General features: G+C 39.0%; 1 protein-coding gene across 1 annotated transcript in view; it reads left to right on the top strand.

Moving 5' to 3' along the window:
• The window catches only part of LOC137979437 (sensory neuron membrane protein 2-like), a 36,853-nt gene extending 19,610 nt beyond the window's left edge, over positions 1-17,243 (top strand). The window contains exons 2-8 of the mRNA XM_068826696.1: positions 1,908-2,131; positions 3,657-3,743; positions 5,984-6,139; positions 8,216-8,987; positions 10,668-11,086; positions 13,418-13,618; positions 14,576-17,243. Of these exons, the coding sequence (XP_068682797.1) occupies positions 1,970-2,131; positions 3,657-3,743; positions 5,984-6,139; positions 8,216-8,987; positions 10,668-11,086; positions 13,418-13,618; positions 14,576-14,710 (1,932 nt within the window). The 5' untranslated portion in view covers positions 1,908-1,969 and the 3' untranslated portion in view covers positions 14,711-17,243. The remainder of the gene's footprint in view (positions 1-1,907; positions 2,132-3,656; positions 3,744-5,983; positions 6,140-8,215; positions 8,988-10,667; positions 11,087-13,417; positions 13,619-14,575) is intronic.
• The last annotated feature ends 234 nt before the right edge of the window (positions 17,244-17,477 follow it).

Below are 17,477 nucleotides of genomic sequence, written 5' to 3'. Positions count from 1 at the left end.
TTGGCACATTTAAATAACAAAAGCAATGTTTTAAACAGATATCTTCCCTAAAGGGAATTTTAAGGGGACGCCAACAGCAAGAATATTACTGGTTAAAAAGGAAAAATAATCATCTTGCATTCCCTTTTAATCCAAATCTGTGAAGCGGAGACGACATCTCGGCCAGCGGACATCAGAATGATATGATTAGCGGTTTTCAAATAAGGTCGTTAAAAACCAAAAACCAAAGTAATTACTTTGGCCAATTCCAAAAAGGCCGGAGACCATCCAGTAAACCAATCAAAACTCGAAAGTAGTAATTACACGAAGCCGGCACAAAGTGCGGGAAAATGTGCACGGCCGCACTTTGAACCAAATCACTGAGTGAAGGTAATGCAAAACCAAAGTAATTATAAAATTATATAATTACTTTTCGACACTCAATAGAAAACCACTCTATTGAAGAAAAGAAATATTTATTTGAAGTGGGAGTTAGGGACGAAGATTAAAGTGATTCTTGCATTTATCAGGATCATTATAAAAATTGTCTCATACTATTACACCAGTCAGTCAAAAATCCATGGCCATGGGGCTTCAACGGGGAACTAAGAAAATTTACTTAAATTGCCCTAAAAAAAAAAAAAAATTAGTGAGCGAACATCACTTCAAATAAACATTTATGCTTCCTGCTGCCTACAGTTCTTTCATGAAATTCTTGGCAAAGCATTGCCTCTGGGCGAGCTCCGTCTGCTGGGACACAAATAATACCACATTATTATCCGGATATTTGACCAAGCCCTGATGGGCTAAGCCGTTTATTAAAAATATTCAGCGTGGGAAACCTAGGACAATACCCAAATATAGAAGACATGAGCCCAGCAAAGGTGAGGGCACACCCGCCATCCAGAGATGAGAGTAAAAGAAGGGAGGGAAAATTGATTTGACTCTGTTGAATCAACCTCCGCCTAGCTTGCACAAATGGTGAATGATCAAGAGAAAATCCCGGATGACAGGAATGCCCAAACCGCAACATGGGAAATAACTAAGCATGTCACACTCAGCATAAATCTATCTATTTCCTCTGGGAAATAAATTCTTTTCTTTCTTTATTGGTCCTTTCACGGGACCACATGAGCCCAACAAATTGACCTACCGTGAAGCACTTTTATTTTGCGGGGTTTATTTTTTGCTGATAGTGCTTGATCCGCAAAAATAAGTTCCAGCAGCAAAAAAACACCAGGAAAATTAAAAACTGCAAAAATTTACTCCCGTTACTATAGTTAAAAATGTCCTTCAATCAACTTGTTACTATATCATACAATGGGGTAAAAATGATCGTTTATTTTAATATTTGAGTTGAGAAAAAGCAATCGCTTGCTACAAACAAAACGTCTATGAGGCACAAAAAAGCAACTCAAAGCAGTCAATCAAAAGGTCACGTTAAACTTGCTTGAACGGGTCATCCCGAGGGATACCATTTTCAAAGGTCTCCAGGATGCCACATTTTTTCCACCCGCTTGGGATGATTGTTTTTTTTTTTTTACCAAAGGAAAGTAATAAACGTTGAAGAGAAAAGAAAACTCCAAAAATTAGTTCCCAGTGGAAGTTTCAGTCAATCCGAGCCGCAAAAAGTTGTTCCCGCAAACCAAAAAAAATCCCAATCCGCAAATAAAAGTCCCGCAAAAATTTCATGCAAGAAGGTACTTCAACTGTGTGGTTTCATAGTTGGTAGAGCATTGCACCAGCGTCGCAGAGGTCATGGATTCGAACATGAATCTAAATTGAGCCACCTTTCCTAAAAAGTTCAAGCATCATTTTAATCTTTCGAATGATATTATTCAACAATTTATTAATATAGAAAAACAGACACATAGGCAGGAGAATTGGAGAATTTACCCTGCCTGTATCAATGTTTTTCTTTCTTTTAGTTGCATCCTCTTTGAGCTAGGATAGTACCAAGAAGGTCACCAGTTGCAAAGCAGATCTTGCTATGTGCAGCAAAAAAGTCGCTGGGATTATTGCGATCATCATTGGCGTTGTGTTGGTAGTGATAGGAATTACTCTAGGAGTAGTGTTGACAAATATGATACAGAAAGCCATAGAGGAAGAAGTGTGTGTAAATAACAAAGAGAGTCCCGGATATAAAAGATGGGTAAGTTCTCGTAAGGTAATGCATTTCGCAGATGAAGCTAACTCGATTGGGCACAATTCTCGATACCTTTTCATGGTTGTCTTGATGGGCTCTCTCTCTAACTACCCATTTCCATATATTCTATGTACCCATTTCCCATATATTCTATATTTATTACATATTATCATCCTACAAGTACTATAGGATTGAATTCAGCTTGCGTTAACTGAATTTCCTCAGGAGCTCATGATTAGGAGAGTACAACTTCATTGTATTTTTGCAACGGCGTTTTTACAGAACGAGTTATATTTTGATTGATTTTCCCGAGAAACAAAACCTTTCAAGCGACTCACAACCCTTGCATGAGAAACTGTTTCACATGGCATTGAGAATGATCACTCGTGCAAGCCAAATCTTATTTAAGAACTCGTCTAAAAACAGCTCGATTTGTGAAAATGCCATTGCATGGACTTTAGTGTAGAGCGTTTTCACTCACGTGACCTGCAGCCATATTGGATTACTGAAACAAAGGAAAGTATTTGCATAAACTGATAGAGTTCAATTCCCGGAGGATTAGTTTGGTACACCATCATGGCCGCCATTTCGTTGTTTTGGAACACCAATATGGCAGCCGTGACGTCATGTGAAAACAATTATTGGACGAGCTTGAGCAAAATATCATGATTTGTCAGTGGCGAGCAGATCAGTTATTTGCCGAAGCCTTACACTGAGGCAAATAATTGATCTGCAAGACACAGACAAATCACGATATTTTGCGATAACCGAGTTCAATAATTGTTTTATCATTTGATGACTGAGTTAACTTTATTTTTCACAATTCCTAACATTTAAATCTTTTTCTGAACGCTCAGGAAAGCGAACTACCATTTTCACACAAGAGCGTGGTTTTAATTAAGCATGAGCAGAATATTATTTGCAGCCAAACACTTATTTATAGACATTAATTTGCAGGTCACGTGGTGGGCTCTCGGCCAATAAAAAGGAAGGAAAAAATCCATCAAATGATAATAAAAAAGAATGGCTGCAGTGCACTTCAATGGTTATTGGCAACAAAACCACACCATTATCTTTTTTTATGGTCTTGATTGATGCAAAGACGTATTTTAGTGTTTAGAAGTTTGATTGAAATGGCTTGACATTGTCCCTTCAAATAAAGTCCCTTTAAAAATCATGTATATCTAAATTTAGGGGTGGCGAATGGTACCTCGAAAAACGTGGGTCTCGGAAAATTTTAACCGGATCTCGAAATCTCGAAAGCGTTTTTGATAAGTTTCGAAGTCTCGTTTTTGCGTGGTTTGTTTTTACCCTTTTTGAATCTCGAAACTTTTTGCCAAGGAGTCTCGGGCTCGGATTTTTAACTAGGATCTCGGCGTCTCGGCGAGTCTCGGATTTTACCATTCGCCACCCCTAAAATAAATTTGTACTTGATTTTATGTACCCCTACATTTGTTAATCTGAACAAATTTGTATGGTTTGGTTTAGCATATACCTGATGTGGTGATTTTGTGTTTTTCGATTCCTTTAGGAAGGACCGACTGAAATTACAACTAAAGTGTACTTCTGGAATATAACAAACAGGGATGCATTCCTTTATCGGAGTCAAAAACCCACGGTATTCTTATTCAATAGATCAATGAATAAATAAATAACTTGAAAATAAGAGTGATATTCCAAATGTTGTTGAACGCTGATGTTCGGCAAAATTTTACATTAGAGGAAGTCAATCTTAAAAAGAAGAAATGAAAGAAAGAAACTTTCACCCATTGGTTGAAAAAATGAAACCAAAGTTTGCGATGATCCTGGATTAAGTTAATCGGCAACTAGGCCCTCATAGCTCCTTTTCTAAAACCGCTGTTACACGTTGAAACTTTTAGCTGAAACTTGTGTGCAACGGCGCTGCAAAAAAAAGTGCCAGTAGGCGTTGCACCGTGCTTGTAACATAGAAAGGTCGAAACTCGTTCGGGAACGTTGAAACTGGTCTCGAAATGTTGTTTACATGGCCTTAGCCGGTTTCTGATGATTGGCTTATGCAGCGTAGCGTAGACGAATTTCACGAAGTGGTGTTACGCAGTGAAACGCCTGGCAGTTATCACCTCTGCGATTGCTGCGACCGTTGCAGAATTAGAAAGTGGTTCTACTATTCGTGAAACTTGTCATGCAACGGAAGTTCAAAAACGTTTTACGAAACCTACCGTGTTACACGGTGCAGTGCCTCCTGAAACTTGTTTCGCAGCGCCTTTGCACACGATTTTCAGCTAAAAGTTTCAACGTGTAACAGCGGCTTAAATTGTGTATTTTACTGTAAGAAGGTTTGTTGTGCGTGCAAAGTGGAGAAAAGATTATTCCATAACAACATGCGAGAATTTTCCGTTTAATACGACAATTCTTCTTAACTTTTTGATATGAATAAAGCCGAAATAAGGACTTATTAATTTGTCTAGAAAGAAAAATTTATTCGGCTGAAAGAGTTCATGAAGCTTTATCACTAACTGAATATATAAGGCGGCTCAAGATTGGTACATGATTCCAAAAGATTTGAAGTTCTTAACAACTTTTCACTTCGAAAGAAACAACTCCACGTTTCTTTAGTAAAATCAACAATAGACGGATGGCTAGCTCATTCCACGCTTCCTCTAGCTTCTTATTTTCTTTCTTGATTAATTATAAGTAGTGTTTACATGTCAGGTTTATTAATGTATAAAATTTATATCCGTTATTGTTTATTAGTATAATCAGAAGCACGTGACCTTGAAGTGGGTAACTTGAAACTCTTTTTCTTGGAACAAAGCTGGGGATTTTATGCTCATATATGGACAGAAATAAGATCGAAGCGAAGCTACACGCGCGGGAAAGTTACATACAAATAACCAAGTTTTTAAACTCGAAAAAGCCAGCTCTGAACCAGAGTTAAAAGCTTCAAGGTCATGAGCTTCTGGTGTAAATTACATAGGTGATTATTGAAAATTGTCTGCGCTGATTGGCTGCTCTTGAGGTGATTATTACACGGGAAAATACTCTAACCAGTTTTTTTGTTTTCAAAATGGCCGCAAGCCGTTTTGTCGAGGGAACAGACGAAGAAATTAGTTGTGTAATCACCTATGTAATTATAATAAAATGATTATTCACCTCAGGCTCGGTGAACATACTGGTGAATAAAAACCTCGACTGTGTCTCGGTCTTTATTCATTGATATTCAACTCGCCATCGGCGAATAATTGTTAAACATTAATACCTTGGACTTCTCTGCATCAGTTGAACAGTAAGGAAGACGAAAGCTTCGACAACTTTGGTCAACTGTGCACATATGATCAATATTTGCATAACTTAGGCCCGACTCAGACGCCATACTTTTCATGAGCCGACATAAATTAAGAAAGTACCCCTGTTGATTCAGACGTCGTACTTAATTGGCCGATCCACAGCCGTTCCTAATCCATTTCCAAAAAAACAATATATTTTGCCAGCGGTTTTTATGTAGAAGGCACAACATGGTTTGTGACTTAAACGGTTCGGCACATGAAAAGTTCGACGTCTAAATCAAAGCCGGTTCGCAGCCGTGCTAAAGCCGAAATTCCCGGCTACGCCAGGCCAAAACAACGGCTGAGCCGTTCCAAATTAAAATAGCCGTTCTTAATTTAATCAGACGCCGAACTTTTCATGTACTTATTGTAATTAATTCAATGTATTATGTTCGGCTCATGAAAAGTGCGGCGTCTGAATCGGGCCTTACTTACTCTTTTTTGTCTTAGGACGTAAATAAATTTGACTTAGTTGATTTAACTATAGGCTGCCTGCTTCTGATATGTCGCTTCTGTTGCGTATCTGACTAGTAATCCTTTGAAATAATTTCAGTTGAAAGAAACAGGCCCATATGTTTACACCACAAAGGCAAAACAAGTGGGAGTCAAATTCGAAAATGGAAAGGTGACCAGTACGTCGTTTGATCAAATCACATTCAACAAGACACTGACAAAAGCGGAATGTCCGAAATGCTCTAAGCATGACCAGGTTTGTTACTTAGTTTGTCAACAAGTGAAGCTATGATCTTCGCAGTTATGAACGCAATTTATACAATTGCGTAGAGAAGCCTGAAAAATTCAGGACTTCAACGGGGTTTGAACCCGTGACCTCGCCATTCCGGTGCGACGCTCTAACCAACTGAGCTATGAAGCCACTGACGTTGGGAGAACCCACAAATGACCAGCTCCCAACGTCAGTGGCTTCGTAGCTCAGTTGGTGAGAGCGTCGCACCGGAATCGCGAGGTCACGGGTTCAAACCCCGTTGAAGTCCTGAATTTTTCAGGCTTCTCTACGCAATTGTATAAATTGCGTTCATAACTGCGAAGATCATAGCTTCACTTGATTTTATATCCGCAGTTCGTATATGATTCATTTCATATACCATTTCATCAGTTTGTCAACAACAGGTCCCAGAATATCCTGTACCAAACTGCGAACCGGATCGGCTTTGGGTTGCTTTGATTTGCTCTTGAATGAGCTATGCCTGGTATTGCAGCGAACCTCTCCCTTGTTCTCGAAAGGCTTTTTCCCACTTGAAAAGCTGTTGCTTTTATCGTCAATTCCTCAGTTGCTCTGAATTGACCGTTATAGTTTATTTCGAAATCTCACTGTTTCATGGGGTTCATGAGAAAAAGCATGTTATTAACATGTTGATAAAGTTGTGTGGTATACTAGGTTCGACTACAAATTGAATACAATTAGCCCATTTCCGAGTTGCTATTTGCCTCAGTTTCAAAGCGAGTCCTGGTGCGCAACCACTTGAATGGAAATGAGAGGTGTATTTTTAGGAAAAAAATACACGTATTATCATTTGAATGGTTGAGCACCAAGACTCATTTTGAACCAGAGGCAAACAGCAACTCGGAAATGTGGCCTATTGTTCTTCAGTCTATCATGCAAGAAGATAACCACATTGTTTATGTCAAAAAAACGTCCTTAAGTATTTGAGTTAATTGTCCTGTTAGACTACAGTTTTAAATTTCTGTTACCTAATTCTCACAAAAACCAAAACAATGGAAAACAAAAGAGCAAAATAAAGACGACGTTCTTCTAAACTGACTCTCAGCATGGGTTTGTTATTAGCGTGTTCTTTAAATTTTGGATAATCTCAGCCTGGACGTTCCAGGGGCGTAGCCAGAGGGGTCCTGGGGTGCCCGTGACTCCCCCTCCCTCCTTGTGATAGTCAACAACATAATATAAACCATAATTTATGTCACCTGGAAATCACTTCATCTATGCAGCTATTTTGTAGGCTTGTTCCCCCCTCCCTCCGCGCGCTCACTGCTCATCCGAAAATTTGTCCCTTTCACTAAAAAACAGCGTAGATATCGACATGACAAATCGGTAAGTATCCTGTGTGTGAGAGAGGGGAGATTGTGACTTAGTAAATGTCCGCAAACCGTCAGAACTTGAGTCGAGAAATGTTCGCTTTATCTAAAGAAACAGATGCCCATAACCAGTGTCGAAATTAATTATCGAATTGCTTTGGTTTTGCATTACTTTACTCAGTGATTGGTTTAAAGTTCTCGCGCCACTTTTTCAACCAATCAGATGTGAAACCAAAACCAAGCGTGGCTCGGTCGTGCCTATTTTCCCGCGCTTTCTGTCGGATACGTGTAATTACTTCGAGTTTTGATTAGTTTACTGGATTGTCTCCGTCCTTTTTGGTCTGTTTCAAAGGAATTACTTTGTTTTAGTTTTACGATACTAGACTGAAACTCGCTCTATAGCGATGTTTCTCCTGACGTCACCCATTGTTATTAATATGCCAACCACAACCTAATTGGCTGTTGAAACAATGACTTCTTTTGTTCCGTGGTTGGCAATATTGAATATCAAAAGAAACGTGACGTCAATGTTTGTAAACATGAAATATTGCTATTGTGACTTATTAGTAACGGTTATTACGCTGTGAAATGTTAAACTTTGCTGAGAGAGGCCCTGGATGTACAGTAATTTGTATTGCATGCTTACAACTCTTTGTTTGTCTAGACATGCACGTCTTTAGTTGTATTCTTATTTGTCTCTACTTTGTAACAATAGTCGCTTTCCCATTCTCTTCAGGTCACTGTCTTAAACTCAGCCTACCTTGGGCTAATGAAAAAATTTGGATCATCGAAGGATTTCAGCACTGCACTGATACCGCTTGCATTGAAGTTCCTGTTTAAGCAATTGACTGGTAACCAAACAGAAAGCGAGAATTCCACATATATGAAAATGGGACAAGCGCACAGCGAATTGGAACTCGTATACGGCTCGTCCAACCCTGCCTTTGGTTCTTGGGTGAGAGCAAACTATCCGTCATCACTGCATAGAAATTTCTCTGTGACACAAATGCGAGGTCTGTACGGGGCCTTGATGAATGCTTCGAAGTTTGGACCGTTTTCAAATCCAAGCCTTCTCACAAAATGTACGGATAGAAATACACGCAACATATCTATAGAATGTGGTCTTGTAATTAATCTTAATATATACATCAAAACTCAGCAGCTGCAGTATGCTGTCAAGCCTTTCATTGACAGCCTTTTGTGTCCAGATTCGACCTCCTGCTTCAATACCAGTCTTAATACATCTGTACTGATGATTGCGAAATTTGTTACGGACCCACTTCCCAAATTTGTCATGAGATATTTGGATAAGCAAAACTATGGACTCACTGCCACTCGAAAGCAGAGCGATATATCCCTTGGTTATGTCATGACCAACTTCCCATTGGGAATACCCGTGCCGGGTATATTGACCTCTCATGACAGCGAAATAAAGGCCAGGGCGACAGGAACCAATTCAACCTTCTACACGTGTGAATCTTCAGAAGGAGACCGATTTGCTTATGCAGGTACACTTCAAGTATTCAATTGTTTCTTACGATCAAAGCGACCGTAAATTTAAGACCCGATTAAACGGCTTCCCAATTTGGTTTAGCATGCGTTCCATTTTGTATAACGTTGTAAAATGATGACGAAATATGTAGAACGGGACGCTGGGATGGAAAACAGTTTGAAGACATCCCTTCATCACAGGCCTGGGATTTCGTCTCATGATCCATGGTCTTCGCGCGCATGCGCGAGCACTTCTACAACTTCTGAAAGGCGATTTGCCTTCTTTACAATTGTTATAGCCTTGCCAAAAACATGTCACTAAAGGATTTGCTTTCCAAATTCATCGATGAGCCTTTTTCTTTCGGTAGCTTTGTATTTAAGTTTGATTTTCTCCTCTTTTCTGAATCCATTGCTTTCTTCTTGGGGGATGTATCCTCGATTACCGCTTACCATTCTTCTAGAAAATCATCTGGCGTTTCATCAAACACGTCCACTGATTGATAGATTTGTCAGATCTGCTACATTTGTACTTTAAGGGCGATGGTTGTTACTATGGATACTTCTTTGAAAGACCGATTAGTGCGAACGCAAGTTCCCGGATGTTGAAAGAGGGTGACAAACAGCTTTAACTTCTGATCATTCAACATTCTTGGTTGCGAGAGAAATGTCCAACGGATTAATCAAAGCTCGTTTAACGCTACAAAAATCATTATTAACATCGATTCAACTTTCATCGAACATATTTCGACACGGTTGAAAAGAGTTGAGAAACGAATCAGTTTAAGCCTTTGCCCGGGCCATCAAAACGTTTATGCTTTGTTGAACATCCATTTAACATTTCCTCAGCCATCGAGAACGTAGAATAAAGTTAAAGCCGTTTTCCACGTATTTCAACATTCTTAGGTATGCACATATCCATAGTAACGAGAGCCCTTGTGTAACACCCTGCGAAAAATGGATATATATGAAGTACCGACAGAATACATGAAACTCATACATCTCAACTAAGGAGATAATATTAAGTCTTGAGATGATGATTGCAGTTATGAGCGCCACTTTAGCAGCGGCGAAAGGAATTTGCAAGACTTAATATTCTCCCCGACTTTTTAAATATGATGTACCCTTATCAAGAGTGAAGTAGACAAGAGTGTTGATCTATCACTTTGCGGCCTTGCCCCAGCACGATCACAAATGGTTTTGTTTTTAGATACACTTTGCGCGCCAAACAAACAAAAAAGCCGCCATGCATTTTTAACCAATCAGAAGAAGCCATGTCACGCGTGACTTCTTCTCCCATGTTCTTTTTTTCAGGGACATGAAAACTGATTATCACGGAATGGGTATTCTAAGAATAGACTCAATTGTGACTGTGCTGGGTCAGTGTGGGTGAAGTATCATGAAAATAAATTGGTATGAGCGGTTTCAGAGTAAAAATATAGAATGAAAGATTTGCATTTCTACGCTCACGTTGTCGCGAAAACCTAAAATTTTTTGATCTCACGTCGTCGTTGTGCGGAGTACCACAAAAAATGCGTGCCGCACGTGCAGCACCTTTATTTGTTCTCTTTTAACCAATGATATTCTTGTTTTGTGGCGTTCTCATTGACGACAGCGGCCAGTACGGCCAGTACAGCCCCCCTGTTCGGTCAATAAGAAGTTACTTAAAATAGTCTTTCACTGCAGCTTTCTTTCCTTAGCCATAGGTGGTGAAAACAAGGTTAATCAAGCTCTTTATCCTAACGCAACCGAAGAACAACTGAAAGTTCATGGATACTACATTCAGTTCCCCGGACAAAAAGGTTTAAAGCCATGCACTACTGACTACCGTGAACTGGCTGAAAGCTATCCGATCTTTTTGTCTCAGTTTCGCTTTGCTGTTCCAGTAACTTACAAAAAACTTGTAGAAGTGCACAGCATTCCCATGCACAGATACGTGTTAGGATCCGATGCTGTTAATGTTAATAATGTCACAGTATTCACACGAGGGATATTCGACGTCACACGATTGTTAGGAGGTCCTTTGTACATAAGTCTTCCTGGGTTCCTTCATGGCGACCCGAGCTTGTACAAGGAATTGAAACTGCAAGAACCTCGTCAAAAAAAGTATGGATCCCATGTAAGTATTTTGTTACATATTTATTAGCGTATTCGTATAGAATGAATAGTGTTTCCTAGATAAGAGGTAAAACCGTAGTGAACCGACGCAATCAATCCACATTGTCCCCACTAATATTGACAGTTTTTTTGCGCGTGTTGCGTGCCCCTTAACCATGTGATGTTTTTGTCCCGTCGACCTTGTGGTAGTCCCCATGTTAACGTTGTCTCAGTCCTCAATCTAGATTTCAATATTGTGTTCTACTGCTCAGCACGAGTAGGTGTACCCGTTTCACTGAAAATGCTGCAAAAGAGACAGACGCCGGGAAACACATTCCTACTCTTTACTATAAACTGTTTTGGGAATTTTTAGCGTCTCTCAAAGCTTTAAATCAAAGAAATCGTTGAGACAGGCGTTTTTAAGGTTTAAATCTGTTCAGTTTTTCATTTGAAGGGGCGTCGTATTTGGCCACCTAGCCATAATAACCATAAACGCCTGCTTACCTCACAGCCAAATTCCTTTCCCGAAGTTTAGGCGATCGAGTTTTACCTACTAAATTAAACTAGTAATAGTTTTCACTACATCCGGCTGCCCCCGCCTAAGATAATACAGATGGCAGTTGAGGTGTTTTCTAATTAATACCGGTATGTGCTGCACATTGCGATGTTTTCATGTTATTCTACACGCAATTAGTAGGTAGGTACATCAGTGAACGTGAAGGATGCAAGGAAAGGATGGACAACAACAAACAGCATTTATTTTTAATTTCAATCAACGTTTATTTGATACGCTATCTATTAAAAAGCAATTAACATAATTTTGGAAAGTGCCTTCAAATATAATAGTAAAACAGGAACAGGAGCATTCAATGACTAGAATGCAACATTTTGTCGCCATCCTTCGTTGTCATTAAATTCGTCGTCATTTTTTGTGGTTCTTTCCACACTACCTTGAAATAACATAAAATAGGATCAAAACTTGCTTATTATGTTCGGATAGCTGACTATTATTATCTGTGAATAAACTGTTTTAAAAATGATCGAGGATTGCCGGTTTGAAAATGTTGATACTGAGTCTACGATTTTACTCTCTAATATTGTGTTTAGCAGTTTGTGGCCGAGTCTGTGGTACATGTTTCTGCTTTCATTTGTGTCTTACAAATCGTCGTCCCTGTTTATGAGTTGTGCCTGAAAAATCGATTTCTGACCCAGGCATTATGATATTCTATAAGATACTGTAATCTTTGATTTTCAAAGTAAAAGAAATCGCTGCAAATATTCGAAAATTAATCACCTTCAATCGCTATGCTGAATCTTCGATATCCATGCTCCTTGTGACTTTCTGCCTCGTGACTCAAGTTACCCAGAAGAGCCCGCGAAATCGATGAACGCTACCGATACCACCTTGCGTGCCCTGTTGAGCAAATCGAGATTGCTTTCAATTCCTCTATACAATATATACTAATTTACGGATTAAATTCAGGTTGTCTCGCAGGTCACACTGTGGGAAGGGAATGTTGCCTTAGAGTAAGCGGGCGTAAATGGGGATGGGCTGATAAGCAATTACCCTACAAACGACGGCGTGGAAGACTAACTCCAGGTGCAAAGAACCAACAGTCTTAATCTTTATTTAACAGTGCTAACGTATTGGTGGGGAGCCGTCGCCTTTCACCTTCGAGTCCCGTGGGTTCAATTCCCGGACTCCTCGTCCTCCAAAATCTTTTCGAGACTGGAATCACAATAATAATACAACATCCTTTGGTTTTGACCATATCATATTGAGAATAAACATGACATATACGTTTGCTCAAGTCCCAAGACGTGTTGTTAGAAAGAGAAATTAAGATAAAACATCCTTGGGACTGGTATGAAACTTGGTTATTCTTCTTGTAAGAACGGCGTCTATCCACTAGATCACACAGCTGAGAAATGTAAAATTAAGACTTAGGCCCTTCACGTACATTTTTAGGAAGAAGAAACTGAAATTAGTTTAAGTCTGAATTTTTACAAATGAAAAGTGCATAGCCTTTCCGATATAGTAGAATAATTTAAGTTTTAAAAATGCTGTAGGACACAAGTAAATAACTTAATTAGAAACAAAAACCAAGATTTCATGAAAATACATGTGAACGGCTTCATGGTATACATGGATTCCCTATTTTGTGTTGGGTAAACTGTGTTTGTCACGTAACTTGTGCAAAAGTTCCCATTGTGCCCGGTGACTCATCTTTTTCAGTTTAGCTCTAACCCATTCATCTGTTTCTGTTGTTTATCGGTTGGAGAAACGGAGCCATCTGATTTTTGTGCAAAAGGTCGTTTATAACTATACTGAGTTTGTTTTTATATTTTGCAGTTGAATATTGAGCCAGTATCGGGAACAGCCATGCAACTCAAACTTCGCATTCAGCTGAATGGAGTAATTACCTCCAAATCTTTATTGGAAGAATACTACGGCCATTCCAATGTGAGCTTTGTGAACAAATTTATTCCCATCTGGTGGTCAGAAACCTATGCAAGCATCGATGAAGAAACAGCCAAAGAATACAACTCTAAGGTAGAGGGCGTAAAATTAATTCTGGGCATCGAGATATTACTCCGCAGATTACGTCGTAACAAATTCACAGTCTTCGGCGGAAGACACATTCTCCTAAACTTCTCACTTTCTAATACAAAATTAAGAACTCAATCCTGGACCATGCCATGCCATGCCATGCCATGAATAATTAAGAACTCAGACCTGGACCATGCCACTTTGCGAAGCAAAGAGAGTTTTTCTCTATGGTCAGAATTTTCATATAAAGGTCAAGAACGATTATTCTAAAAACTGACTAAAGGCACGTGAGATTAAAATTTATGAAGCTCAAACTAGAATAAGACCCCCTAATTACGAAACTAGCACTGCAAAAAACACGACCAGAAATACGGATTAGCTGTAACTGAGGATTCTTAGGATAACCAGGCCAAATAAAAAACTGCTTTCGCGTTTATATAGGTACAAAATCATGGTTATGGAGATACTTAAAAAGTGATGATGATGATATTGATGATGGTGACGATGACGATGATGACGACGACGATGACGACAGCGATGACGTCAAAAATGACGATGTTGACGACAAAGAAGGCAGTGATGATGATGATGTGGGATAAGGCATGATGATGGTGGAAGTCAAAGCATAATGCAATTCTGATGACCCCTGTGGTCAAGCTTTTAAGAAATTTCGTATTCTTCATTTTGAACTACAAAGTCTTCACCGAATTGTATCCAGGGATTTGACCTAAGTCGAGGAAACCCACCAACTCAACGGTTTTTCTCGGTGAACTTTAATTTCAAAAAATATTGCAGCACTTATGTGAGGCTTGATAAGCTTCAGGCGAGGGCCGGGTAAGAAAGTATGCAATAACACATAAAGCAGTGATACCACTCGTTAGGTTTTAACTGGCGGGGATTACAAAGCCTGTGATTTAATTTAAACAAAATTCTCTCTTTGTCATTCTTTTCTCTTTGCAGCTGTTTGGAAGCCTGCGATTGTCCTGTGGTTTGGTGGTTGCCTTGCCATTGATTGGCGGTATTTTACTTATTCTTGGTATCATTGTAATTGTATATGCTGTCAAGAAAAACACTTCATCTGTAACGACAGAGTGAAACATCCACAGAGTCTTGTAAAAAAAAGGAGATACTGAAATATATGACAGAGTCCTCGGAAATGCTTCATTCTTTCTCATTTGAAGCCTAACTGTTTACTTACAGCTATGATCTCTACCGCTATCGTTTGAAAGCCATCCTATGGCATCACTTGGTACCAGCAATGCAATTTCTCGGAGAATGAGCAGGTTCCAGCTGCCCTGCACACTTGTGCTACAAAGTCCTAACACTAAGTTTTTTCCAAGAAGACGGAACCAGCCAGTTGATGCAATTAACGTTTGCTATAGAGATCAAAATCACAAGGAAAAGTCTGTAATGTCAATCTTCTGGATGTATTAATTTCCCGATCATTCACCCTTCAACAATTACGTAGACACCGTCAATACATTAGAAAATGAAAAGACGGCTTAGGAAAGCCTGGGTGAAACACTCTAAACTGAGTTTGGCTCAGTTTAACAAGGTGTTTTCGTTACCTACTGATTCGGCCCCATCCAACAAAGCATCTATATGAGAAGCAAGGTCAAGATATGGAGTTCAATAGGGAAGATATCTGTTTACAAACACTCCTTTTGTTATTCAAATGTGCCAAACATAGAAACGAAAAACCCTTTGATTCGACAGCCAATGAGGCTCTGGTTGCCATATTAATGATAGTACGTGACGTCAACGATATCTTCCCTATTCCCTAAAGGAATCATATCCTCCACCCGAATTTGACGAGAAGAGATTAGGAAGCTTAAGCAACGACAACGGTGACGGCAACGAGAAGGTCACAAAGTTAGTGAAAAAAAACAAAGGCTTTGCACGCCCTGTAAGAGCGTTTTAAACTTTTGTCCATTTCTTTGACCTCGTCTGCGAAACAACAACGTAAAAGCAAAATTATGAAGAACGTCAGCACTTGAGGATAAATTTTCATTTTCTCTCCTAAATTAAGCGCCGTTCTGCCTAGTGTCATTTTTGAGAAACTAACACACCCTTGTCATATTAAAAAGGTTGAAATAGTCACAAAGTGATGACAATAACGTGAATTTATATTTTGAGATGACGCTTTCGTTGCCGTCGCGGCTACTGGTCGCGGTCGTCGTTGCTTAAGCTCCCTCGAGAGCGTTTTCCCTCACGTGACCAGCATCCATATTGGATTACTGAAACAAAAGAAAGTATTTGCATAAAAATAGAGTTCACTTCCTCGAGGATGACGTCATGTGAAAACGCTCTATCAATAAGTGATCGACGTAGCGGGGGAAGTAGTTTAGTGTCAACCATCATTAGTATGATTTTTGCAATGGCAATACACAGAGAAAAGGCCTGTCCATAATGTTAACGGTCTTAGCACGAAGATATAATGTGAGTACTTAGGCATAGATTCGTTCAAAATCATTTCGAAAATCGAACGGATGATTAAGAAAATGTTGAAGTCGTTTTGCCTCTGGCCTTAACTATGGCTGCTCTTTCATGTTGTGGATCCGAAGTAATTAATGTACAGAAAAAAAACCAAACAAAACAAAACAAAGCGAACGGAGATACGAAATTTATCTTAGACTGTTGAAAGGCATCGAAAGGCTCGATTTCCGTGTGGAAGTAACATGTTATCTTCTCGTGTGAAGATATGTTTTCGCGCGAAAGCTCACGTGGTATTTCATTGGTATTTATATAATCAAATACCTAACTAGCAAGGCCTAGTCTGGAATGGGATAACAACTAATCTCAAAATTGTATCCAGAATTTTTTTTTGAAAGAACTATTAGAACAAAACTAATTGTAAATTATAGAAACTGAAAACTCCTATGCCAACTGACGTTAAGTTTAGTCCGTAGTTTTCCTCTTTACATATTGTTCTTTTACCTAGACTGCTTTCTTCTCCTTTTCTCCTAAATTCTTCTACTTTCTAAATATTTGAAAGCACGAAGAGTAATGTTTACATGTTGTGTTTGGCAGGCCTCTCTGATCACTTACCCTGCTTTTAAATTGCTCAATAGCTACTAAGCTCCCTTACTCCGCAAACGAAAAACATCATAGGAACCATTCAGGATTTAATGAAAATATATAGCTACCAAGCTGACATACTGATGATAGATTTCAGTCTGCAGTCTTGTCACGAATGATGTCAATGAGAGTATGCACCCTTTAAAAAGGCATGAAGATCCAAGCGAAACTTATTAAGCAAACCTTGGATATCTAAAGGGATATTTTGTTCTATTAGAGAAAACGCGGCAGCGTTTGCTTAAAACTCATTTGTTATGTGTACGTTCAGTGATGACCCACTTAAAGTTAAATTCTATAATTAAAATGATTTACCTGTAATAATAAACTCCATAAACTTAAGGACTTAGCGAAACAGAAATATTTCAGTAAGCAGTTTGAGATCAACAAAGCCAAGGTTAAGACACCCTGGAAAGTGATTAGTTTGTTAATCATGAATAGAAGGAAGAAGAGTAGTCTAAGTTTGGTAATAAATAGGAAGAAGAAGAATAGCCCCTGTAGTCCCGTTATAAATAAAATACTCTATAATAACAAATGTTTACATCTAAATTGAGTATCTCCGATCGGCTAAATATGTACTTATTTGGCATTATCAGCTTATTTACCACTGCATAAAAACCCTAGTCCTATAAGACTCATCACAAGAAAATTACCCAATAGCTTTATGTTTAGACATATTCTCCCCTATGAAGCGCGTGATTTAATCATAAACCTAATAACCGACAAATAGTGTATAAGAGCTCCCCCTAAGTATATTAAGTCCGCTTGCGATTACATTTATGAGGCA

This window comes from Montipora foliosa, chromosome 12, assembly GCF_036669935.1.
Source record: "Montipora foliosa isolate CH-2021 chromosome 12, ASM3666993v2, whole genome shotgun sequence".
NCBI lineage: Eukaryota > Metazoa > Cnidaria > Anthozoa > Scleractinia > Acroporidae > Montipora > Montipora foliosa.
Note: the sequence above shows the minus strand (reverse complement) of the source record. Positions and strands in the feature narration are given on the sequence as shown.